Source organism: Bombina bombina, chromosome 5 (assembly GCF_027579735.1).
Source record: "Bombina bombina isolate aBomBom1 chromosome 5, aBomBom1.pri, whole genome shotgun sequence".
Taxonomy (NCBI): Eukaryota; Metazoa; Chordata; class Amphibia; order Anura; family Bombinatoridae; genus Bombina; species Bombina bombina.
The window spans coordinates 496,034,550-496,061,206 of NC_069503.1; the positions used below are offsets into that span (position 1 = coordinate 496,034,550).

Below are 26,657 nucleotides of genomic sequence, written 5' to 3' on the forward strand. Positions count from 1 at the left end.
GTTCAGTGACACCTTTGGGGTGCGCAGGGGACACAAGCCCAGGGGCCAGCAATTGCATTTGAATTAAGAACTTTATTTTTGGGTCTGCAATAACCCTAAAGGAGCAGCTAGCCCCCATCCACGCTAACCCTCACCACATTATATCAGCATGCCGGCGAAAAAAACCGGCTAAGCTGGACAGTATATCTCATCCCAGAACCATGCAGCAGTTCTTAAAACCATCTGAGTCTATGTCAAAGACACCACAACAAACTGCAGACAGCATTGTGCCCGCACCAAGCCCACAACCCGGTACTCAGACAGCGAACCCCGCTCTCAGCGCTACACAACAAATCACTAGAGAAGACCTCAAATCTTTATGCTCTAAAGAGGACTTTAAAGAAATGCTCACTGAAGTAAAGGGCTGGTATGGGGATCTCAAAAGGGATTTATCAAAGGTGACACGGAGAGTTACCAATCTAGAAGAAAATCACAACACAACCAGTAACGATATCAATCATATGTCCCGCCTTCTCTACGATCAAGAAGAAACCATATACAACTTACTAGAGAAGGTCGAGGACTTAGACAACAGAAGCAGGAGAAACAATCTGAGAGTCCGAGGAATACCAGAATCCATCCATCCAGGAGCCTTGGAGGGCTGCCTGCAGGCTATGTTCCGCACGTTGAAAGGCGACGAGAATGCCCCTGAGGTAATCATCGAAAGGGCGCACCGAGCTCTCAGAGCAAAACCTCCACCTAAAGCACCCCCAAGGGACATTATCCTGAAGTTGCTGCACTTCAAAGACAAGGAGGACATCTTAAAACATTCAAGGCAAAAGCAAGACTTCACACATGCTGGCTGCCGCATTCAGATCTTTACAGACCTGAGCCCCACGACTCTCCAAAAGAGAAGGGACCTGAGCCACATAACATCAGTGCTCCGAGAAAAGAAAATCGCTTACCGCTGGGGGTTCCCGGTCAGCATCATTGCCAATAACGGCAACACCACAGCCATCTACAAAACTCAAGATGACCTGCCCCACTTCTGCGAGGCACTTCGGATACACATCCAGACAGAGGAACAACCAAAGGACGGCTCTACATCAAGGCCCCTCTTGGGGACTCGGATGCGACCTGCACCCGCACCCAACAATGAAAAGGGCCTAAACAAACACCCTTCACTTGTGACTGTTGCTGATGATGCGGAGGAAACGCATCCACATATGGACTGTTCGCCCTCACGGCCTAGGTTGGAGGCCAGTCCTTGACCCAAGGCATCAGGTCGTATATAATATAAGGTCATCTTTAATTTTACTATTTCAAATGCTGGGTTTAATAACGGGGATATTACCCTATTTTGCTAGTTATCTATATTGCTAGTTATCTGTTTTCATTGTTTGATTGCTGCTTTTATAATTCTCTAGTGTTTACTTATTTACGCAACACCGGCTTCCTAGGTGAAGCAGCAGTACTGTTAGTACATTATACCTACTTGTAAACTCACCTTTCTTTTTCTTACCTTCGCTACCACTTCACCCACTATTCCCTTCCTCTCTCTCATTTCTCCTTACCCCTCTCACCACTTCCCTCTCATTATCATATACTTGGACCTGAGAGACACAGACACCACACGCCCTACAAACTCACAGAAGAAGTAGGGATTACAGACCAGACAGACACTGCCCAGCCCTCAGCACGCCTGCTCACTAATAAATAGATTGACCACAACCAAAGCCCTCTGGAGTTCCGTAACCAAACCCATAGCGCACCAAAAACATGCAGCCACGTCACATTAAACTCATAACCATTAACGCCAAAGGACTTAACAGTCCTGAAAAGAGATCAATTGCTTTCACGCAGCTATACAAAGCGGGAGGGGATATTATCTGCATACAAGAGACACACTTCAAGAGAGGGAGGGAGCCTAGATACATCACCCACAGATACAACACCCATTACCTAGCATCGGGCGGATCTAAGAAAGGCGGGGTGGGTATCTTCATAAAGAATACAATCCCCTTCCGACCAACCAAGGTTTTCAAGGACCCCAGTGGTTCTTATCTCTTAGTGGTGGGGATCCTGTATAACTCCTATATCACTATAGCCAATGCCTACCTGCCTAACCACGGACAACATATTGTATTCAAACAACTGACACAACTACTCTTGGAACACTCAAGAGGCATTTTGTTCTTGGCGGGCGACCTTAACCTACCCTTGGTCCCCTCCCTAGACACATCATCAGGGAAGACCTCCACACCGCACAGAATAATCAGAACTGTCAATTCTCAAATCCGCTCACTAAAACTACATGACGTGTGGAGATTCTTACATCCAGACACACGGGACTACACCTTCTCACATCCACATCAAGTTTACACCAGAATCGATTACCTCATAACAGACCAAATATGCCTCTCACTGATTGACAGCGCTAACATCTTGCCAATCACCTGGTCGGACCACGCCCCCGTACAATGCACATTAGACTGGCCAGATATACCCATAAAACCACACATTTGGAGACTGGATGACCATATACTAGACAACCCCCTACACAAACTGGCCATAGATTCTACACTACGGAACTACTTCATTGAGAATCCACTAGACGCTTTGCCCACCTCCACGACATGGGAAGCACACAAATGTGTAGCAAGGGGGGAACTCATACGACTCAAAGCTACAGAAACCAAACAAAATAGACAATTCCTGAACTCATCTTTGTCTCAGATTCGATATTGGGAGTCTGAGCTAAAGAAGAACACAACGTCCGCCACAATACTTAAGTCCCTAAACACGGCTAAGGCCGAACTGAACAACCATCTCATCAAAGAATATCAGAGCAAAGCCTCAATACTACAGCAAAAATATTTTGAAATGAATGATAAAATAGGCCCATCTCTAGCCAAGGCGCTGAAACGCAAACAGTTGAACACACATATACACTATCTCTGACACATCAGGGCAACCACAGAAAGACAGCGTGACTATAGCTGAGACATTTCGACGATACTATGAAGCACTTTACAATATCACTAACACCAGCCCACAATCACATATAGACACATATCTAGGGGACATCCAACTACCCACACTGTCTAAAGAGGATTCAGATCAGCTGGATAGACCGATAACAGCCGACGAAATTAAACTAGCCATCAAGAGTATGCCAAATGGTAAGAGTCCCGGCCCTGATGGACTAGGGATGAAATATTACAAAGAATTCACACATCACTTGTTAGCACCTCTTACACTCCTATTCAATTCGCTACTGACAGAGGGGGGATTCACAGATCAGATGCTGGAGGCAAACATCACTGTTCTCCCTAAACAGGGTAAAACACCAGATAAGCCAGAAAATTTCCGCCCGATCTCGCTCCTTAACGTGGACGTAAAGATCTATGCTAAGGTATTAGCCAACAGAATCAATAAGATCCTACCCACGCTGATACACCCTGACCAGGTGGGCTTTGTACCAGGGAGGGAGGCGCGCGACAACACGCTGAAGGTGCTTCAGCTGGTTTCTCACGCGCAGCTTCAGAACACGCCTCTCATACTGGTCTCGACAGATGCCGAAAAGGCGTTTGACCGTGTGCATTGGCCCTTTCTGAAGGCAGTACTAGCGAGAATGAAGTTTAGCGACACCTTTACCAGACAGATATTTGCCCTCTATAAAAACCCCTCAGCTAGAGTAAAGGTCAACGGCCTATTATCAGACAGATTCTACATCAAAAACGGGACCAGGCAGGGCTGTCCACTCTCACCGATCTTATTTGCCATCTCAATAGAGACTTTAGCGCAGAAAATCAGAGAGGACCCTTTGATCTCAGGCATCAAAACCACTTCAAACACACATAAATTGGCATTATATGCCGACGACATCTTATTGACGCTTTCCAACATAGAGACCTCCCTCCCCAGAGTCTTAAACACCTTTAGTGACTACGGCCGCCTCTCTAACTTTCACCTTAAAGTAGCTAAATCAGAGATTTTGAACATCACCTACCACACAGAGACACTGACCACAGCATTAGGCACCTGCCCCTTAAGGTTACAACAAGATAAGCTTAAATATTTAGGGATATTCATCTCTCCAGACACCCAAACTATTTTTCAAGAGAACTACAAAAGTCTAGAGAACACGCTGATAGCAGACTTATCCAGATGGAAGAACAAATCTATTTCCTGGCTAGGACGAATAAATGTTGTCAAGATGAACGTGCTACCCAGATTGCTTTACATTCTCCAGACAACACCGATTCCCCTCCCAAGGAACTATTTACAAAAAATCCAGACCCTAATTGAACAATACATATGGGGAGGGACCAGACCAAGAGTAGCCAGGAGAACTCTGTATTTACCCAGAGACAGGGGGGGCCTAGGGGTCCCAAATATACTAACATACAAACAGGCAATCACGCTGAGCAGACTACTGGACCGGTGCTCCAATGACCCTAACAAAGCTTGGGTAAGACTGGACTGCGACATATTAGAAACGAACAACGCAGGCCTAGGTGCCTGGACACTAAATAAGGACAGACACCCAGCCACAACTAAGTACTCTTTGCTGATGGACTTTTACTCCACATGGGACAAGATAATAAACACTACGTCTCACATATCAACCAGACATTCCCCACTAACCCCGTTCTATCGGAACGCTGCACTACCCTGGAACCTACCAGATAACAGAACCAATGCCGACATACCTTTACAAGGCTACACCCTCAGGTCTCTGACCGATGGTCATAAGCTCAAGACGCTGGCTGACATCTCGGAAGAGTACCCCCACCTGACATTGAACTGGTACTCATACATGCGGTTGAATCATTATCTCATGACACATAAACACAGACTCTGTTTGACCAGAACCCCCACCACCTTTGAGACTTTATGCTTGAAGGGCACGCCCACAGCCCACGCAATCTCCCTGATCTATAAACTGTTACTAACAGATGAAGCCCAGACACTCCCCTCCTACACGAAGATGTGGGAAAAGGAATGGCAGACCGAGATAGGCCATGAGGATTGGCAAAACGCCTTCTCAGTGACCAAGTCAGCCTCAATCTCTACAAGAGTACAGGAATCTAGCTTCAAATGTCTGGCGAGGTGGTATCTTACACCCAGCAGGCTGCAGAAGATTTACAAGCAGGCCTCAGGCAAATGCTGGAGGGACTGTGGTGGAGTGGGCACTCCAACTCACATTTGGTGGGAATGCCCCATGCTGGATGAATATTGGGTCAGCGTTTTTAATCACATAGAATTAGTCTTGGGGAAACCCCTGCAGAGTAACCCAGGAACATTACTGTTCCTTTCCTTACCCAAACTAACTTGCAGAGCAAACAGGGCACTCCTGTTGGTCATGCTAAATGGAGCCAAACTACTAATCCCTAAGCACTGGAAGTCCAGAACGACACCGACCTTCCAAGAGTGGCAAGAGCAAATAGATCTACTCTTACGCCTAGAAAGATACCACCACATCCGTCAAGGGACGGTAGACACACACGAGATAATGCTGGAGGGCTGGGCAGCACACAGACGACAGACAGTTTAAGATAAGCTAGGTCACAATTTGGCCCTATACCTCTTCAACCGATACTCTCCTCTCTTCTACTCCCCTACCCCCTCTCTCATCTCCCCTCATTACTTTCACCTATCCCCCATTAGACATGCACAAACGATCTGTAAACAACTCAGGCAATGGGAACACAAGGAAAGGTCTGTTCGCACAAACACCCCCAAATAGCTTAAAAGAGACAGGTATCACCCCCTCCCCCTCCCCCTCTCTCCCCTCTTCTCCCTCACCCACCTCCTACCTCCCCCTGGTTTCACACCCCCTGGTAACCCCAGCATATGATGATATAACTTTGCGGGACTTGACGCAGAGCGTCTGGGACAATGCACTAACGGACTCTTGGACTTTCATCAACTAAGTGCCACTGGAACTCTGCAACATGTCTCCTTTCTTGGAGAATTAAGCTTTACCTGCATCATGAACAGTTAATATTTTACCTTGCTGAGGGGTGCCAGGGGTAGAATGAGAATGATTAGCATAGGTTCACACTGGATAGTCACATTTTGTAAAGCTATGTTTGAACACTTTTGTATACACATTTATCTTGAAAAAACTGAAAAGCCTGTAATTTTTATACGTATTTTCCTCAATAAAGCTTTTTTTGAAAAAAAAAAAAAAAAAAAAGAAAAAGTAAAAAATAATGAAAAATTATAATAGGTAATAGTGTCCATGTTATCCTTAACAGATTCCTTATTGGAAAAAAACGTGTAAAAAGAAAAAAAACAACATAGTGCAATATCGCAAGTAACAATCCAGCCCTATATTGGAGAAAGGCTTACAGATTTAGGAAGCTTGAGCAGTTCCCTTCTACGCGTTTCGGCCCTAACGTTGGCCTTTTTCAAGTTCACATCACGTTGAGGGACAATCTTTTGTGCAGTTTGGCTTATATTGAGAATTAGAGTTTATACTTCCTGTGCTGGGTGATTGTATGCTCCCTAAACCAAAAGGTCCCCCTCAGGTACCCTAGGGTCGAAGTAGAATTGAGATGTATAGGTAAAGGAAGCGCTATACAAAGCTAATACAAACTAATAGGTGTCAACTATGTGATTGTAAAAGGCAGATAGCTGTATCAGCAATAACAGTTCTATCTATAAGTAGCATAAAGGATGAAGTCTGGTAGGTGCAATAACAAAATGGTTTTATTTCATATAAAAGTTATGAATTTTATATTAATTAAAAAAGAGCCCTCTATATAGTTCATATGTGTCATATCTACAGACTTGAATCTAGAGGACAGTGGATATAAATATTATAATAAAATATAACATGCAATCCAAACAGAGGTTGGCCAACCTTAAAAATAGTACCAATATTAAAATGTTATGGGGCATTCAGGGCTGTCATATACAGTCCGTCTCAATTAGGAAAAATAAAAAATGCATTAAATCCTAAGTGAATTGAAAATCATCACAAATGGTATATAAAGTTGTATGCGCATCCGAAGCTGTCATGCGCAGTAGAAACTGCGCGACGACAAACACACCTGGCCTTCAACAGACTGACTTGAGTGGCATCTGGGGCCGACCGGTCGTGACAGGGGGCGGGGCCGTGCTTGACGCAGCAAAAGAAGGGAGAGAGGAGCGCGAGAACCGCTGTACTGCAAAATATAGCCCGTGTACACGGGCTTTAGGACTAGTTTGCAATAATTCATCAAGAAAGTCTCAGGGTAGATCAAAGTATGTGGTTTTGTATATCCAAATTAGGTGATACCTACCATTTGATGATTTTGGGCTTGTCCCATTTGGCCAGATGCGATAACTAACCCTTCCATTTTTACTTTTAATCTTAGTGGAGTACTTGTAAGTGAGTGCTGCACTCTCTCTGTGTGTTGTATTAATTTATTTTGTAATTTTCCCTATAGGCCTTGCACCCAGGGCTGAGCATGTTGCAGGGTCATAGGATGTGTACCCGGTCCAGTCAGAGTGCAGCCCCCTTCCGTGTTTTATACTTGCCACATACAGACAGAAGTGGCTTTCTGACTTGTCTTGTTTTGGGACACTTCTGTTCACATTTTAAGTGTGTCTGTATATTATATTTACTTGGCAATATGTTTTTTTATACTTAATACATAACTTAAAAACAAGTGAATGAGTGCCCGGTTTTTAAAAATACTATTAAAAACGGGGGCACTTTCATTCATTAAACTTTACGTTGTAGAGTTTTTGTTTTTAAATACTTACCTTTTTCTTTAGGAAACCCAGACCAGCGATCCTCTGCCCGCAGCAACTCTGTACTTAGCACAGCAATGACGAAACCGTCTTCCTCCAATTATGGTATGCACCCCAGAGTGTCCTGCTTGTGAGGCCACGCAACGATTGGAGGAAGCCGGTTTTGTTATCGATATGCTCAGTACAGCATTAGAAGTGGCGGAGGATCGCCGGCCCGGGTTTCCTTAAGAAAAAGGTATTTTTTTTTTTTATTTTTTTTTAAACTCTTCAAATGTAAATTTTAATGAATGAAAGTGCCCCTGTTTTTAATAGTATTTTTAAAAAATGGGCACTCAATCCTTAAAATTTACATATACTTTAAAGGACCGGTAAACTTTACTTTTTTACTGAGTGTGTAAACATAACATATTATATTAAATGTAAATGTGTAATATGCATTTGATTTTTTAAAGTTATAGAAATTAAATGCACTTCTAAATTTCTGCGATGCTCAAGAAAGCCTACTGAAAAAGAAGTTGAGGCACTGATTGTTACAATCCAATCGCTGCATTTAGAATAATGAGCCTCTGCATAAAAATAATTGTGCCTATCCTGGGACAGTGAACAGTATATTTATTGCACCACAATATTATATAGTGTCAAAAACATATACAAATGAATCACAGGACACTACAAAAACAGCAACCTCTTTACTAAATTATTAGGACAGGTTTTATTCGAGCTTCTAGATAGTTATGTCATTGCATTGTGCCTGCAAGTACAGGCAACACTAGGTTCGGATACAGATTAAGTCTAATTAAAATAAAATTCATAAAAGAGCCCTCTATATAGTTCATGTGTGTCATATCTACAGACTTGAATCTAGAGGACAGTGGATATAAATATTATAATAAAATATAACATGCAATCCAAACAGAGGTTGGCCAACCTTAAAAATAGTACCAATATTAAAATGTTAAGGGGCATTCAGGGGTGTCATATACAGTCCGTCTCAATTAGGAAAAATAAAAAATGCATTAAATCCTAAGTGAATTGAAAATCATCACAAATGGTATATAAAGTTGTATGCGCATCCGAAGCTGTCATGCGCAGTAGAAACTGCTCGAGGACAAACACACCTGGCCTTCAACAGACTGACTTGAGTGGCATCTGGGGCCGACCAGTCGTGACAGGGGGCGGGGCCGTGCTTGACGCAGAAAAAGAGGGGAGAGAGGAGAGCGAGCGCGCGCGAGAGAGAGCGCAAGAGCGAGAACCACTGTACTGCAAAAAATAGCCCGTGTACACGGGCTTTAGGACTAGTTTGCAATAATTCATCAAGAAAGTCTCAGGGTAGATCAAAGTATGTGGTTTTGTATATCCAAATTAGGGGATACCTACCATTTGATGATTTTGGGCTTGTCCCATTTGGCCAGATGCGGTAACTAACCCTTCCATTTTTACTTTTAATCTTAGCGACAGGTTTTATTCAAGCTTCTAGATAGTTGTGTCATTGCATTGTGCCTGCAAGTACAGGCAACACTAGGTTCGGATACAGATTTCCCATAAAGCACCGGGCATCTAATGCCATCTCTCAAAGCAGCATAAGCCCTCTCCGCTGATGTTACCCTGTTCCTCAGCACAGGGCCACAATAAATATCTTGGTCACCCATATTGTGCTGCTTATAATTATCTTGCCTTCTCTCCAGTACCCCTCACTCCCCTCCTCTTTTCAAACTCCTCCTCTGCTCTACCACTGCCTTCTCAATTCCCCTCTCTCTGTTTTCACAATTATTATTACTATGCAGGCTAGCTCCTAAGTGTGCATGTGGTCAGGAGTGAGGCTACAGAAAAGAAATTGCAATCAGATCTGTTCTTCAGCTTCTCATTCCAGCAGGCTTGTCTACACTGATGCTGAAACTGCATGCGGTAAGGTACTGCACATGCATATTTGATCAGGAACTTAGCACAAAAGGTAGCCCTCTGTGATACAATAAGCATCACAGAAGGCTTGGAAATCATTAACAATTTCAATTACAAAACAATGACAAAAAAACAAAACTATAATAGAAGCCAACTATTCATTTGTAAATCATATTAATTATTTCCATTTCTGTCAAAAAAAATACTGGGTTTACTGTCCCTTTAAGCACTGTACATAACCTCTTACCTGTATGCAACTTTTATTTGCTTATTTTGTTAATTTAGGAGCTTTGTATGGAGCACACATTTGAACTGTTTTCATAATGCCACAGGAAACTAAAGTATTAGGAACATTGCACATCAGCCTTAATTTTATATTACAACCCTTGCAGGTGACACCTTGTTGAGAATTACTGGTGTACAATAGTTAAAGGGATGTTTAAAAGTCTTGTTTCATTGTAATAAAAAAAAGGCACTAAACTGTGTCCTATACTCAATAAAAAATAATTGTAATATGTATTAATCTATTTAAAATAATTGTACTTATTATTTAGTTTTTTCCCTACATTTGTGCTTTGACCTTTACTTCCTGTCACAGCCTTACAAGGAGGTGGGGCCTCTGCAGGAAGTTTTATCTTAGCTTGATGTCATAAAACTTCTAGGCTGGTTACTAAGTGAATGGACTACATGACAGGGAGTCAGACTTGCTCATGCCTAGATCAGTCATAATATAAACTAATTTTCAAAGATGTCCGCTCCCATATCACACTGGGAGCAGGGGCTACACTGAGAAGTTCTAAGTGCTCATTATGCAAGAAAAGTAAGTTGTTTGCTGTTTTTTTACTTACACAATATGTTACTTTTCAGGTTTACTTTGATTTAACATATTTGTTTTTATCAAAGGAGCACTGTTTAATATCACTTTAACAAAACCATAATCTAGGTTATAATTGTGTAAGATGCTGAGAAGCCTTTTACCTGTATAAGTTGAAAAAAAAAAAAAAGTATATATATATATTTTATTGCTGCAGGCACATGCCATCATTTTTAGGACAACCAATGAAGGGACAAGGCTGCAGAAAAAGGTTTACTAAAAAATAAAAAATCTCATTGCAGAAAGTGAAAAAAAAGTTCTGCATCTAGTGTATCCATTGTTAGAAAGGCATATTGAGGTTGGCTCAGGAGCAGCAATGCACTACTGGGAGAAATGTAATTAAAATGTTTTGTTTTTATGGGTTAAATTTTTACACCATGCTGATCCGTTGGAAAGCACAGTATTTCATTTTGTATTTCTTTTTAATTTCTCACCACCTTTACACATACTGTATACACATTTAGAAATATATCAGTTCCACAGATTTGCTATTTTGTGTGTTATTTTAAAAAAGCAAAAATTTAAATGTAGGCAAAAAAAGTTTCACCTACTTCTTATCAAGGTTAAATTTGTTAACGATCTGCTATTCATATAAACACAGAGAAGTGCTCAACCAGATATAAAGAACTGCTCAGAAGCTTGCTCCACCTGGGAGCAGCTTCTATTAATTGTGTCTTTAACAGAGGAGAACTTTCCCGAAGTATATCCGTCTTACCCTGCTTAAAGGGACATGAAACCCCATATTTTTATTTCATGATTTGGATACAACATACAATTTTAAACAACTTTCCAATTTACTTCAATTATTACATTTGCTTCTTTCTCTTGTTATTCTTCGCTGAAGGAACAGCATTGCACTACAATCTATCACCACAGCAATCTAGTTAGCCAATCACAAGAGACAAATGCGTGAAGGCACAAATCAGCAGCTATCTCCCACTAGTGTAGGATATGTGTGTATTCTTTTTCAACAATGGATACCAAAAGAACAAAGCACATTTGAAAATAGAAATGAATTTAAAAGTGACTAGAAATTGCATGCTCTATCTAAATCATGCATGATTAATTTTGACTTCCCTTTAAGGACAGGACAGCCCAGAATACCAGTGAATTTTCTGAATGAGAAACACGGCAACCCCAAACTATTGTGTTTTAAAAATGTTAAGACTTGCTTATATGTTAATCTATAGTAACACAACAGAAATGTTGTGTAATTACAAGGGGGTTTACTGTCCCTTTAAATACAATAACATTTATAAGTCAACATTCTGCTGTTAAATGTGTTACATGTGAATGATTTCTAGTCCACACCATGACACACACAATATTGATAATTGGTGCCCCTGACGGAAAAATACCTGCTTAAATTTGTTTGCAACTGTCAGCAACTAACAATCATGTAAAAGCTGTCCTTAAAATGCTTCCAGTACACAAAGGGTTACTTCCAGTACTGGTGTACAAAGGAGATGGTGTAAAACTGTGACAATGAGAATCAAGCTGCATCAAGAAAACACCTTTATAAAAAGCTAAATGAGGTCCTGAACTCGATTATCTACCAAACAAAACAAAAGTCTCTCAACTCACAATAACAAAAAGATTTATGTACAAGCAATAGACGTGCATTTGAACAAATTCAAAAGAAACCCCACTAATTTTGCTGTATTGTTTGCTATAAAGAAATACGTGTACCCTTCCATGAACAAACAAATACATGCAACACAAAAATGTACTGGATTCCTTCTTGCAATTAAAATGGCTACTATAAAGGTAGGAAAGGCTTCAAATTTACAGTTTACACTATTCAAAAAATGTTCCAACAAAGTCCTTGTCAGATGATAGATTCCTGGATCAGCCAATAAGTATCCAAGATTCACTTTTGCTCTTCACAATACATACCCCATAAAATGTGTGATGCTGCTGGTTTGTAGCAGTAGCAATAGATATTACTTTCACTTTATTTAAAGAGACAGTCTAGACCAGTGGTTCTCAACCTAAGTGACCTCAAGGCACGGTAAGGTTTAGCCGGACCGGTCCAGGGCCCGGTAAGCATCGGGAGTGGGTTGCAGTAGGTTTGGAAGAAATTATATATATATATATATATATATATATATATATATATATATATATATATATATATATATATATATATATATATATATATATATATATATATATATATATATATATATATATATATATATATATATATATACACATATACATACACACACAGTCTCTTTCTCTCCTCCCCTCTCTCTTTCTCTCTCTCACTCTCTCCCCCCCTCTCTCTTTCTCTCTCTCCTCCCCTCTCTTTCTCTCTCTCCTCTCTCTCTTTCTCTCTCTCTTTCTCTCTCTTTCTCTCTCTCCTCCCCTCTCTTTCTCTCTCTCCTCCCCTCTCTTTCTCTCTCTCTCTCCTCCCCTCTCTTTCTCTCTCTCTCTCTCCTCCCCTCTCTTTCTCTCTCTCTCTCCTCTCTCTATCTCATCCTTCTCTCGCTCTCTCTCTCCTCCCTCTCTTTCTCTCTCCTCCCTCACCCACTGACACCAATGAATTATAAAATTAACCCACTATAAACCATTTATATATATTATATATGGATCCCACACCACTGAATTATCATATAATTTATATATATATATATATATATATATAGTTTACAGTGGGTTAATAATTTTATAATTCATTGGTGTCAGTGGGATATATATAGATAGATAGATATATATAGATTATATATATAGATATATATATATATATATATATATACACACACATACACACACACACAGTTTACAAATACACATTGGTGTACAGTGGCCGCCCTAAATATATACATTGGTGTCAGTGGCCGTAATTATGTCATTGGTGTCAGTGAGCTTACTTACCTGTGAGCCGATGCTTCACGCTCTGCACGCCGCCCGCCACTTCTACCCGGTCACAGTGCGCCCGCCTGCCGCTACATGCTCACAGTGCGCAAACTGACATGAGTGTCTGAAGGCAATGTCGGGTCGCGGCCCACCAGCAGGGCCGTCGCGGCCCGGTAGTGGGCCGCGGCCCGGCTGTTGAGAAACACTGGTCTAGACCAAATACATAATTTTGATAACTTATTGTTAAATACCAGAGAAGCATCCTACAACAGGTCCCGCATTTAATAACCTTGTAAGAAGTACATTAAAAATTTATTGTTAGGAGCAAAAAATGGCCACCAAGCTCCGCCCACCTATTGCGTGTATATTTTGGTAGGTTACGTTTCTCCAATCAAGATCGACTCCTGAATGTTTTCTTACTTGCACACACTGATTTGTGCATGTGCAACTTAAAATAGCAAACTGAAAAATATTAAACGTGCACTGCTAAACTGTCATACAAGAAAATAGCTAAATGGACAAGAAGAAAGCTGGTCGCAGAGCTTGTACTTCTTACAAGCTTACAGACGTGGAACCCTTTGCAAGATGCTTGTCTGGTAAGTAACAATAAAGAATAAGTATTGGGTCTAGAGTGCTTTAAAATTTAAGCTGGTGTCCAGCTGTTCCTCTGCTGCCCTGAAGACATTCCCTTTAGGAAATAAAGGGTCAACAAATTTTAGTTAAATAATGTTGTCTCAGCCGTACCGAACAATCCCATGCACCAGCAGCTTAATAAAATGTATTTCAATAACAAATGATCTGTTAAAAACAACCTTTTTGTCTGTGCACATGTCTAAAAAGCAAAAATGTGACTGTCTGAATAGACTTTATCCAGCTACACAGTATTGCACAGACACACTAAAACAATAATTCATGAACAGAAGAAATATGAAATATCTAATGTAGTAAGGCCCTTGCTATGAACATGAATCATTCTAATTATTACAGGTGAAATAACCACTAATCCGAATACATTACAAATATTAGCTACAAATCATAAACCTGTGTTATTCCATTTACCAGCTTGGTATAATAAAACCTGCATGTAATTGTTTTAAAAATTGTCAGGACATGATTATGCACTTCCTGTTAGGCTCACCTTAAATGTATAATCTAGTCAAAATGAAACTTTCATGATTCAGATAGAACAGGCAATTTTAGGCAACTTTCTAATTTACTCCTAATAATTTTTTCTTCATTCTCTTGGCATCTTTATTTAAAAAGCAAGAATGTAAAACTTATGGGCCGGCTCCTGCTTTTTAAATAAAATAAAATATAATATATAATATATATATAATATATATATATATATATATATATATATATATATATATATATATATATATATATATATATATATATATATATATATATATATATATATATATATATATATATATATATATATATATATATATATATATATATATATATAATACCTGCACCCCTGACAATTTCCATGATTTTCATTTATAAATATTTGGGTGTTTGGATCAGCAATTTCATTTTGATCTATCAAATAACTGAAGGTCACAGTAATATTTCAGTAGGGAAATTAGGTTTATTGGATTAATAGAAAATGTGCAATATGCATCAAAACAAAATAAGACAGGTGCATAAATTTGGGCACCCCAACAGAAATATTGCATTAATATTTAGTAGAGCCTCCTTTAGCAGAAATAACAGCCTCTAGACGCTTCCTATAGCCTGTATTGAGTGTCTGGATAAAGGTATTTTGGACCATTCCTCCTTGCAAAACATCTCCAGTTCAGTTAGGTTTAATGGTTGCCGAGCATGGACAGCCCGTTTCAAAATCACCTCACAGATTTTCAATGATATTCAGGTCTTTGTATTGGGATTGCCATTCTAAAACATTGTACTTGTTCCTCTCAATAAATGCCAGAGTAGATTTTGAGCAGTGTTTTGGGTCGTTTTCTTGTTGAAATATCCAGCTCTGGCGTAACTCCAACTTTGTGACGGATTCCTCAACATTATTCTCAAGTATCTGCTGATATTGAGTGGAATCCATGCGACCCTCAACTTTAACAAGATTCACAGTACCGGCACTGGCCACACAGCATGATGGAACATCCACCAAATTTTACTGTGGCTAGCAAGTGTTTGTCTTGGAACGCTGTGTTCTTTTCTCGCCATGCATAATGCCCCTTGTTATGACCAAATAACTCTGAATCTGTTTCATCAGTCCACAGCACCATCTTCCAAAATGAAGCTGGCTTGTCCAAATGTGCGTTTGCATACCTCAAGCGACTCTGTTTGTGGCGTGTGTGCAGAAATGGCTTCTTTCGCATCACTCTCCCATACGCTGAATTGTTGAACGATGCACAGTGACACCATCTGCAGCAAGATGATATTGTAGGTCTTTGGAGTTAGTCTGGGGGCTGTTTTTGACCATTCTCACCATCCTTTGCCTCTCCAATATTTTACTTCTGGCCTTAACAAGAACTGTACCTGTGGTCATCCATTTCCTCACGATGTTCCTCACAGTGGACACTGACAGCTTAAATCTCTGCTATAGCTTTTTGTAGCCTTCCCCTAAACCATAATGTTGAACAATCTTTGTTTTCAGGTCATTTGAGAGTTGTTTTAAGGACCCCATGTTGCCACTCTTCAGAGGAGAGTCAAAGAGAACAACAACTTGCAATTGGCCACCTTAAATACCTTTTCTCATGATTGGATGCACCTGTCTATGAAGTTCAAGGCTTAATTGGCTCACCAAACCAATTGTGTGTTCCAATTAATCAGTGCTAGGTAGTTACAGGTATTCGAATCAACAAAATGACAATGGTGCCCAAATGTATCCACATGTCTAATTTAGTTTTGATGCATATTGCACATTTTCTGTTAATGCAATAAACCTCATTTCACTACTGAAATATATAATGAAATAGAGAAGGCGCCACATAGCATAATTCTGTATATTAAATCAGATTTTAAGATTGTAGTTTAGAACCACTCACGTGTATAAAAGCACCAAGATGTGGTGCTGGCTGGGCAAACCGGAACCTCAGAGTTGTCCGGTAAACTCTCCTCTTAGGCAAAGATTCCTAAAAGCCTAGAAAGGTATTCACCAAACAGGCTATCAGTCAGGAAGGCACCGTCCCGCCTCCAGCAGAGGTATAAAATGACTCCAAAAGAGTGTCCAAAGAGATATAAGGTAGCAAGTTGTATATATTAAAAAGTGTTTATTACAACACATTAAAAACACAGCAATGCGTTTCTCAGTATCATGTACTGTTTCATCAGGCTGAATAAAACTATACAACATTTGCTACTTGATATATTCTATACTAACCAATAAAGAGCTGTTTAGCATACACACCCTAATCTCTCTTAATTAGTCATATGACTAACAGGTGTTTGCAAACACATTCATGTCAAAACAGCATATCCTAACATACAACCTATAACCAGACTTTTCCTATAAACAATGTCAAACTTGGTTACATCTTGCAACACTCTCTAAGAACATTTATCTGCTAACAATATATGCAGTATAAGCTAATACAGATTTAAAACTTTCATGGTGATTATACCGCTAACAAACAGCATGTAAATAAAATACATATAAATAAACATCATGTAAATAAAATTGACAATCATTTAAAACCCTCTGATAATATATTACCTATTCGTTTATTGGTAGCTTTTGACACACACTAAATATTTCACAAGTCATTTTAAGAGAATATTTCACTCACTAAGTTAAATAAAATTAGCGTATATAAATTATTTCACAAGGACATAATATTCACATTTTATATAGCATGGAACTAAACACACAAAGACTTAAACACTGAAAAATTATTATTATTATGGAGCTTTTCACATAAATTCTTAGTATACAAGTTATATTATTTAAGCACCCTTATTGCACCATTATGGCACTATTACGGGTTCATACATTAATATTGAGATATGAACTATCTACCAAAAATTAATTTTTAAAAAACAACCTTAAACTATATATATATATAAAAAATAATATATGTAGAGAGATGTATCTAGTTTTCACTATCACTCACACAACTAGATCATAATATAATAACAAAATAAAATTAAAATTAAAATGAAATAACATATCAAATAATACCCAATAATTTAATTTTAATTTTTATTTTTTGGTTCTGTTTTACATTTTTTTGTCACGCATGTGTCCATCTTAATAGAAAATGAAATTGGATATATATAGAAGGAGCGATATAATAATAAAAGAATAAAAGTTATTAACTCGCAGTATATAACTTGAACACGACATTTTATTTATCTGATATAAAGTATGTCTGATATTTAGGTATATCGCCAAAACAGAGATTATCATTTATTCACACAACTTAACACCAAATTTAAAGAACACCACGATTATAGCAGATTAGGTTAGGTTGCTAACGTTGATTCTACCAAATCAAGAGACCACACGTCACATCTGAATGGCCCCTAGCAACCAGACACGACACTTTTGGCTATTCCAATGGGAGATAACCAGTAGTATACACCCACGGAGACGTAACCTCAGCAAAATTACTAAGGAACATTTTTTTGAAAATCGAATATACTAGTAAGTGATTGAAAGCTTGCGAGAGCGTAACAATGTATAAAAACAATAGTTCTATATACACATACCCCTAACCTGAGAATAACGAAACCACTAGAAAAGAATTTTTCGCAAAAATAATTTAAAACAACTCTCGATAGTATAGATACTCTCTGAAATGAGACATATTGTGTCTACAAATACAAAATGATTAAAAGTAAGAGATAATATAAGGATCAAAGTGTGTAACCTGCAAATGAGACTTGAATAAACGAATAGGTAATATATTATCAGAGGGTTTTAAAGGATTGTCAATTTTATTTACATGATGTTTATTTATATGTATTTTATTTACATGCTGTTTGTTAGCGGTATAATCACCATGAAAGTTTTAAATCTGTATTAGCTTATACTGCATATATTGTTAGCAGATAAATGTTCTTAGAGAGTGTTGCAAGATGTAACCAAGTTTGACATTGTTTATAGGAAAAGTCTGGTTATAGGTTGTATGTTAGGATATGCTGTTTTGACATGAATGTGTTTGCAAACACCTGTGAGTCATATGACTAATTAAGAGAGATTATGGTGTGTATGCTAAACAGCTCTTTATTGGTTAGTATAGAATATATCAAGTAGCAAATGTTGTATAGTTTTATTCAGCCTGATGAAACAGTACATGATACTGAGAAACGCGTTGCTGTGTTTTTAATGTGTTGTAATAAACACTTTTTAATATATACAACTTGCTACCTTATATCTCTTTGGACACTCTTTTGGAGTCATTTTATACCTCTGCTGGAGGCGGGACGGTGCCTTCCTGACTGATAGCCTGTTTGGTGAATACCTTTCTTGGCTTTTAGGAATCTTTGCCTAAGAGGAGAGTTTACCGGACAACTCTGAGGTTCCGGTTTGCCCAGCCAGCACCACATCTTGGTGCTTTTATACACGTGAGTGGTTCTAAACTACAATCTTAAAATCTGATTTAATATACAGAATTATGCTATGTGGCGCCTTCTCTATTTCATTATAGATTAACCTGTTGTGGATGGCCGTATACATCGAGGAGAGCTGCCTCATATCCCTATAACCTTAAAGGGATTTTTTTGGACATTTTCTAATCTTTTGTCTACTTGGACATTCTGTTTTACAGTTTGTTTGTTACGAGCTAAGTTGTTCTTGTATGTTTATGCACAAGTACTACTATTTCTGGGAATATTTGTATTGTGAATTTTGAATATCTGTGTTTTGAACCTTGCTAATCACATATAATTTTTCCAGCACCACTATATCTAGATAGCGCCCCTATTTTATATAATATTGTGTTATCCTCTATAGGATAGATTATATATATATATATATATATATATATATATATATATATATATATATATATATATATATATATATATATATATATATATATATATATATAACACACACTACTGAAATATCACTGTGTCCTTCAGTTATTTGATAGATCAAAATTAAATTGCTGATCCAAACACCCAATTATTTATAAATGAAAATCATGGAAATTGTCAGGGGTGCCTAAACTTTTGTGCGTGTGTATGTATGTATGTATGTATGTATGTATGTATGTATGTATGTATGTATGTATGTATGTATGTATGTATGTATGTATGTATGTATGTATGTATGTATGTATGTATGTATGTATGTATGTATGTATGTATATATATATATATATATATATATATATATATATATATATATATATATATATATATATATATATATATATATATCGAAAAAAAGACAGCACTCACTGGTCTTCTATATAAATAAAAATTAACTTCTAATAATACAAAAGATTAAAAACCAAGGGTAAACATGACGTTTCGATGCCTAACAAGCAAGATGGTTCCTGAGAGGTCACATCAGCTATGTGATGTTCCAATGCTAGAATGGGGGGGGAGACTGAGCTAGAATGTTGCTGCAATTGGAGTCCAGATGGATTTATATGCTGGACACTGTGTCCCCAAAAGGACTCAACATTAAACTGGATTTTGGACCCTTTATGGGATAAATAAGGCTCCTCCTACTCTGGTCCAGCATAAATGTTATGCTATCCTCCTGCTGCTACAAGTATACAACATGGGACTTTCAATGGACCCAGCTCCAATTATGTTCTCAACTTTTTTCTCTCCATTTTTTCTACTTTTGCTACCCTTTTTTTTCTCTCTGGCTTCTGTATTACCGTAGGCTGAGTGTACTTACATACAGGTATGAGATGTTCCAACACCCCACACGATACTACTATATTGGACATGAGACCGTCATTCTTCCCCCAATGAGCAGTACAAAGAATTTGTAGGGGTATACCTGCGATGTGTGGGGCATATATTGTCTGGTCTAATTACATATGTGTGTAATATACCCCGATATTTACTTTACCACATAGTGCTGACATACACTCCATCCATGGCGGAAAATGTGGGGATCGAACATGCACGTAAATCATCTGAGACCTAATGAGGCTTATGTTCGCTGAATACGGCATTGTTATGTAAGAAGCATATGGAACACTCATTCACACAAGGTCCTTCTCTTGATTGGCCCCGATCGCAACTAAGGCGTAACTAGTGGGTGTGCATTATGACGTTAGAGTTCTACAGAGCAGGATGATTGGCGAGCCGCATCAATGGAGGGCGGAGGATATGGAACAACGTACGAATATGGTAATTAGCCATGCGGCTGGAGTAAAACACTGCCGGGATTGACATACAACATTTCAACCTATCAACACACGTGTGGGTGTGACAGACCATTCTCACTATGGCGCGAAAAGGACTGCAAACAGATGACAGCAGCCTCTTTGTCAAATCGGTAATCACTATAAATAGAGGAAAGAAAGCCAGAATCTCTATACTCACATTGAAACATCACATAGCTGATGTGACCTCTCAGGAACCATCTTGCTCTTTTTTTGGGACATTTGATAAAGATGCCAGTTAGGCATCGAAACATAATTTTTACCCTTGGTTTTTAATCTTTTGTATCATTAAAAGTTAATTTTTATTTATATAGAAGACCAGTGAGTGCTGTCTTTTTCGCACAATGGATATTCTTTTTTGACGTTGCACCCTGGCAGATGCTTTAAACTACATGGTGTGCAGTTCTAACCTGGACTTTGATTATATATATACCCCAAGGTATTGATCTAGGCAGACTTTGGGTTTCTCATTGAAATTATTTACATAGAACTACTGCCGTCATAAGACAAATAGTTGTAAAAGCTTCACTGGGATCCACTTTATACACAAATAGCAGACCTACATCACTTTGCCATTGGTTTTTGGCAATTAGATAGCCACTAATTGCACGCACCATGCTGCTGAAATTCCTGGCAGTGAAGGGGTTTATCAGTTAGCTTGTAAGAGTAATATTTGCTGTAGTGTATGGATTCCCACTTGACACCTTTAACCCCCGAATCCCTACAAGATCTCTCCCAAATAGCTCTCTCACCTTCTCTGGTCACCACCATCTTGACCCCTTAACAGCCGACGATGTGCAGGGTACGTCCTCCAAAAAAATACAGTTAACGACCGAGGACGTACCCTGCACGTCGTCGGTCTTGGAAAGCAGTGGAAGCGATGGGTAGCCCATAGGGAGAAGGGGTGGTAGAATTGCCGGAGGGGACCTACTTGGGGAACAGGGGGTTTTGGACTCCCCTACCCCTCAATCTTTACCGGGCTGTAACTCCGGTCCCCAGTAACGAATCATGACACTATTTGGACTGTGGCATCTGGGGACCGAGAGCTTTAAAATGGCACACTGGAAGTGCCGCCAGTCCACTGGGATCACTTCAAAACCGCCGCCCCCTGGGTATTGGGACTCTGTGATACTGTGGCTGCTATGGAGGCCCCAGCCTGTCTGGAGGGGCGGAAATGGTGGGAAAATTGTGGGCTTGTCCTTAGTCTTATCAAGATGAGTTCCTGTATAAATGTTATGTGTTTGTCCCAATAAAGAGTTCTTCTTTGTTCCACCTAAATGTTAGTTGTCTAGTTATTTGGGTGGGATTGCTGAAATCACTTTCTCTCTGCTACATAGCGGATAGTTCCAGGTGTTGGAAGATCGTTTCGGCGGAGCTACCCAGTCGTGGGTAGCAGGGAATCCGTCACAACCGTTAAGAATAAGAATACACCTTCATTGGGCTGCTTAGGGTGATCTGGCGTTTCACATAACTGTCCTGTTCCCTGGCACAGAGCAATGTAAGAAGCAGCAGACTTTATTATTTCTTTCTATTCACTGAAAAACTTGCTTTTTTTATCACAGTTGGCTGTCAGATTGTCTGCTAGTACCTAAGATGGTGGTGACCGGGAAGGGGGTGGGGAATCTGTTTGGGAGGGTGATCGCTACAGTGGAGCAGATATAAATCTTACAAGGTAACTAATTGGTCTATATTCATTTACTGTGCTTCAGCTACTAAGCAGTGGACATCAGTCAGTTTACCACAAGTCGCAAATCAGCAGTCATAGAAGCAAATGCATGTGCAAATAGAAAATACGTACAGTGTCCACTGCAAAAGACAGGCAGACAAGATGATAGAATGATGCATTCAAAGAAAAGATTAGTCTGAGAATAACATGTAGATGTAATTTTTAGTTTCATTACTTGTCTAAATAATGACAAAATAAGTATAAAGCCCAAGGCAGAACATACAATGATCTGAGATGTCATTGCAGAAAATGCAGCATATCTGCAGAAAGAACAGAACCCATGCAGGAACTGTTAGACATAGTGCTTTAACTTTGCATCTCTGTTCTTCAAACAGAGCTGTTTCTGGCTGCACTGTTTAAGTGTTCCATAACACAGTGCATCGAGAGCAAAGTGCTGTTTGAAGTTAACAGTCAAATGCAGTAGTACTGTAAAGCAGCAATGCATTGATTATTAACTGGCTCTGAGAGTTTTACAAACACTCCCCTAGTCTTTCCCAGTCTGCAAAGCTGTTTGTTCTGAATGTAAGACGTTCTCATGAGCATTGCACCTTTTGTATTACTACATTTCTATGAATATATATATATATATATATATATATATATATATATATATATATATATATATATATATATATATATATATATATATATATATATATATATATATATATATATATATATATATATATAGTGTAAGAGAAAGGTGGGGCCACCAGCGCTAAAACTACAATAAAAATATTTGCTCTGTTATTATATTTAATATAGAGAAGCTTTCTGATAGTAAATGATGTTTTTTCTTTTTCCAAGTCTGGACTCACTATGTTTATTAGGAGTCCTGAGTATATTAATATAAGATCTAATCGTGCTGCCTGTGTTGTGAGTCAGTGTACCCGTGTCACTGTGTAAAATGTGAGTAGAAAGAGAAAATCTCAACTATTGGTAAAGCGCACCGCTATAAATGTATAAATAGTATAAGGATAATTTTCTATACGGTATATACATAAAAATGTTCAAAAACAATGTGGTGGTACAAGTTTTTTCTTTTGTCAGCAGATTCCTGGTATATGGTAAGTATATTATGCTTACCAGAGCCAACCTCAATCCTATGAAGGGAACAGATCAGAGCTCTGATGTGTCACGTGATCTGTTCCCTTCAGCAGCCTGCAGCAGCATCAGCTGGGGAGAGCAAGGTAGAATTAACTAAGAGGAATAAGGGTTTCGTGCAACTCGCTTGTCTTTTTAACATATCCACTTACATATGAGAACATGGGACTTCTAACCTTCTAAAAGGAGAAAAAATACATAGAGTCCAGGATTGTCATTACACGAAAAAGGTCTTTAAAAAAAAAAAAAAGTTATCCAGTCAATACTACAGAGAGAACCAGAGGATCATCCTTGCTTTCGTGAGAGAGTCCAGGATTCCCATTTCTACTGACTTACAGACCTGAGGAGATCGACAAGGGAGCATACAGTTTCCTAGAGATCATCTATACCCCTTCGCTGATCACTTACCTCATAGGATTGAGGTTGGCTCTGGTAAGCACAATATACTTACCATATACCAGGAATCTGCTGACAAAAGAAAAAACTTGTACCACCACATTGTTTTTGAACATTTTTATGTATATACCGTATAGAAAATTATCCTTATACTATTTATACATTTATAGCGGTGCGCCTTACTAATAGTTGAGATTTTCTCTTTCTACATATATATATATATATATATATATATATATATATATATATATATATATATATTATATATATATTTTTTTTTATTCAAAAGACATTTTACAATTTCATTTTTTTTGTCTGCAGCTAATTTGCAATGCAATTTTCAACTACTGCGCTATATTATAAAACATTAAAAATGGTTTTATTCTTTAGTTAACCAACACATTGCAATCAAACTGGTGCTTTAGTGTAACTGCCTAATTTAAAATTGAATTAAATCTTATTGCAGAAAGCGAAAAAAAGTTCTGCCTCAGGGGTGTCTATAAAACAATGGGGGCTGCCATGTTGTTACTTAGGTTACTTCCTCTGCTGTGGCCAATGAGGGACAGTTATAAATAGGTCACTAGAGTGTGCAGCCAATGACTGTGTGGAATATAACAGTGTTCTGCACTTCCATTTCTAACAGGAACTGAAAAGTTTACAATTTCAGAATATAATTACTGGAAAAGTGGACAAAATATATAATTAAAGTATATTTCAGAGTTTTATTTATTTATACGAGTTATCTTATATTACCATCTCAAAGTGTTTAATGTCCCTTTAAAGTGATGGTAAACTCTCCCATTTATAAAAACAGATCCAGAGTGTTAGTGATATTTTAGGTGGAGTTTAATACATCAGCTGTAATGAAGTTGCACTATAAAAAAAAAAGTTTTTAATATAGATATGAAATTGAAATACCCCATGCTCTGCCGACAGCTTCAAAAGTACATTTTTCAGTGAGCCAAAGGTTTGAATTTCTGTCCAATCAGACCTTTAGCTACAACAAAAGGTGTCCAAATGTGAGATTGCTGATTGGAGAACAGTTCAAAACTTTAGCTCACATAACATTTGAAGTGGTCGGCGGAGCAAAGGGCATCTGAATTTCATATCTACATTAAAAAGTAAGTTAATGCATATCTTCATTACAACTGATTAATTAAACTCCATCTAAAATATAACTAACAGTCCGGGTCTGATTTTATAAAAGGGGAGTGTTTACCGTCACTTTAAGTTCAAATTATCTAGCAGGGTTCTATTAAAAAGGGCCATAATACCCAAATGTTTAAACACTTGAAAGTGATGCAGTATAGCTGTAAAAAGCTGATTAGAAAATATCACCTGAACATCTCTATGTAAAAAAAGAAAGATATTTTACCTCAAAAGTTCCTCAGTAGCCACCTCCCATTGTAAAGGATTTCTAAGCAGCATATTAGTATGTCTGTCCCAGGATAGCTGAAAGGATGAGCCTCGTGCACTCTCATATTATTTCCCTATTCAGTGTAACAATGAAATCTCATGAGAGTTAAGTCAAATCTCATAAGATCACAGTAAAAGAGTTCATGACCTCGGCACTGTTGATGCTGATTGGCTGCTGTTCATTTCTTCATTTTTTTTTACCTGCAGCTGGGAGCAGCTGAGTATAACTTTTTACACAGAACTTAGTCTGCTCTGCTGAGCTGAAGAAATTGTGAGGTAAAATTATCTTCCTTTTTTACATAGAGATGCTCAGGTGATATTTTCCTGTCAGCTTTTTACAGTTATACTGCATCAGTTTCAAGTGATTTAGCATATGAGTATTATGCCCCTTTAAGAGTTAACTAGTTCATTTTAATAATATTAGATTCTATTAAATAGTATAACTAAATTGTATATTAAAGTTATCTGTAGCAGTAATATAATTTCGCTCTCCAGACATAGAGAGACATGCAGCAATCGTATTACTATTATTTACATTGCTTCAGATGCTTGATTAACCCTTAGAAACCTGAGACTGTACATGCATTTTTGCACTATATTAACCCTTTGATCTGGACAGTCACTAGAGAAAACTGGATCACAACACAAAGATGTTTTCAGTTCCCCTTGAAAGCCAAGGACATAAGCCATTTTCAGACAGAATAATAACTAGTCAGGGGTACAAATAATCGTTAAACATGTGACATTTCAACGTATATGCAGAACCACAGTATAAAATGTTAGGAAGCATCACATGACCTGGCCGGTGTGTGTGACCTTCTCCCCGGTACCGGAGACTAGTGCACTGTAGGTTCTCCAGGACGACTGGTTGACGCCTCCCAGCGGCTGTAGACAGCTAACTCTACACTTGGATACGACGATCACTCTAGTCCAGCTAGAGCCACGGGCACAAACACGGCCCAAGACAACCATGGGGGCAGCCATTTTTATTGTCACCTCCGGTTGCTCTGCAGTCTCCTTTTTCTTATTGGTCGTATGACCTTTTACGCAAAATTAGTAGCGACACAGAAACTAAGCACAGACCAGGTCGCAATTCCTCATAGCCAATCATAAATGGTTTAAGGTCTCACGTGGTGCTGTCTGCTGTCACTCAGCTAATAAGTGTTGCGCTTCTACTGTGGCAGTGCGCATGTGCAGGAGCGTGTGTTCAGGTTTGTTATATAGTTTTGACAGGGAGGGATTGCTTTTCCTAATTCTAATTTTATGTAGTGCGGTTGTTCATAATATGTGTTATAAGCATACAGCTTAACTAGTCTCAGTGCTTCGT

The 26,657-nt window shown here is 38.6% G+C and overlaps 1 protein-coding gene across 1 annotated transcript in view; it reads right to left on the minus strand.

The window, feature by feature from the left end:
* NDUFS6 (NADH:ubiquinone oxidoreductase subunit S6) overlaps positions 1–26,411 on the minus strand; it is an 87,828-nt gene extending 61,417 nt beyond the window's left edge. The window contains exon 1 of the mRNA XM_053714405.1: positions 26,129–26,411. Coding sequence (XP_053570380.1) covers positions 26,129–26,314 — 186 coding nt within the window. The 5' untranslated portion in view covers positions 26,315–26,411. The remainder of the gene's footprint in view (positions 1–26,128) is intronic.
* Between the last annotated feature and the right edge of the window lie 246 nt (positions 26,412–26,657).